This window comes from Mustela nigripes, unplaced genomic scaffold (genome assembly GCF_022355385.1).
Source record: "Mustela nigripes isolate SB6536 unplaced genomic scaffold, MUSNIG.SB6536 HiC_scaffold_7550, whole genome shotgun sequence".
Taxonomy (NCBI): Eukaryota; Metazoa; Chordata; class Mammalia; order Carnivora; family Mustelidae; genus Mustela; species Mustela nigripes.
The window spans coordinates 1-1,388 of record NW_026746956.1 but is presented as its reverse complement, the minus strand read 5'-3'; the positions used below and the strand labels follow the sequence as shown (position 1 = coordinate 1,388).

Below are 1,388 nucleotides of genomic sequence, written 5' to 3'. Positions count from 1 at the left end.
GGCTGAGCCCCAGGGACAGAAAGCCTGAGCGGAAGGCCTCAGTCCCTCCACCCGACCTGGCCGGGCCCTGCAGGGTGGAGCAGCTGCCCAGGGCCCTGGGGAGGGTCTCCCCGCCACCAGGGACCCTTGGGCATTGGGTGGGAGCTTTCGTTGGAGGCTGCCTGTGGGGGGTGGGGGCCATCCTCTGCCCTGTGCAGGAGGAGCTGGCCCCAGGCGGGTGTTCCTGTCTGAGGCCCCACAGGGGGTGGGTGGGGGACCTACTCCCACAGTCACCCTGGAGAGGCTGGAGAAGCCCGGACAGCCACAGGCGGGTGTCAGGGTGAAAACCCCTTCTCCAGGAGCACCTTGCCCTCTGGGGCAGCCAAGCTTGCCGGGGTCCCAGCAGTGGGGCCGGGCCAGTCCCAGGGCTCCCTTTGAAGTCAGCAGCTCTTCATGCTTCCTCTCTCTCCCTCCCTCTGTCTACCCCCCCCCCCCCCCCCCCCCCCCCTTCCTTGTACAGCAAGTGCCTGACTAATCAGAGGCCCCATTTCAGGGTCAGCCATCTCAAGGAAGCAGATTGCCAGCCTCATGCTCAGATAAAGTGGACACATGGGAAAGATCTTGGTAGATTTTGTACTGTTTGGGCCCAGATTTCCTGCTGTTCTATTCTGAGCTTCCTGGGGTGTCAGGTGCTCCTTTAGTCCAGCTTCCCACCCCTTCCACCCCCTCCCCTCCGTCCAACCCCCTCCTAGTTCGTGGCCACAACTGTGCTGTGTAGTTTCCAGTCTCTGATTTAAAAGTGTTCTCAGGTTTGCTGGTCGTTATAGCTGAAGGGCTTCTTGTGATCACAGTAAGAACCACCAGGGCGGGTCAACCACAACACCAGTTATTAATAAGCTGAGACTGTAGGAAACTGTTAAAACAGTGGGGACAGTCCCAGGCTGAAAAAGACCCCATGGCCCACCCACATCCCTAAATAGGGAAGTGGGGTAGCTACCCAGGCCCAGTTAGAGTGTCTGGGCCAGGACGCTCCTCTAGCTGGCCCTGTTGTAACCGGACACTCAGGCATTGGTCCGCCCTCTGGGAGCCTGGCCAGTTCCCAACTTTGGAAACTGCAGGAAATAGAAACTTTGGAGAAATGGAAACTACAGGGGAAAGGGAAGGCCCAGATCACAGTATAACACCCGCGTCCGCACCATGAGCCACAACGCCCAGCCCTTCTTCCCTGATACCCACGCCGGCGTCCCCCCGACCTACGAGATGCTCAAGGAGGAGCACGAGGTGGCTGTGCTCGGGCCCCCCCAGAGCTCGGCTCCCGTGACCACCACCGTGATCAATATCCGTGGTGAGACAGCCGTGCCCGACCACATCGTCTGGTCCCTGTTCAACACCATCTTCTTGAACTGGTG

General features: G+C 60.0%; 1 protein-coding gene across 1 annotated transcript; it reads left to right on the top strand.

Moving 5' to 3' along the window:
* Positions 1-1,042: 1,042 nt before the first annotated feature.
* On the top strand, positions 1,043-1,383 carry LOC132009211 (interferon-induced transmembrane protein 3-like; the record flags this gene model as incomplete). Its single annotated transcript, XM_059387531.1, has 1 exon — positions 1,043-1,383. A coding segment is annotated over exon 1 (207 nt), but the record flags the coding sequence as incomplete, so codon positions are not given.
* Positions 1,384-1,388: the final 5 nt, after the last annotated feature.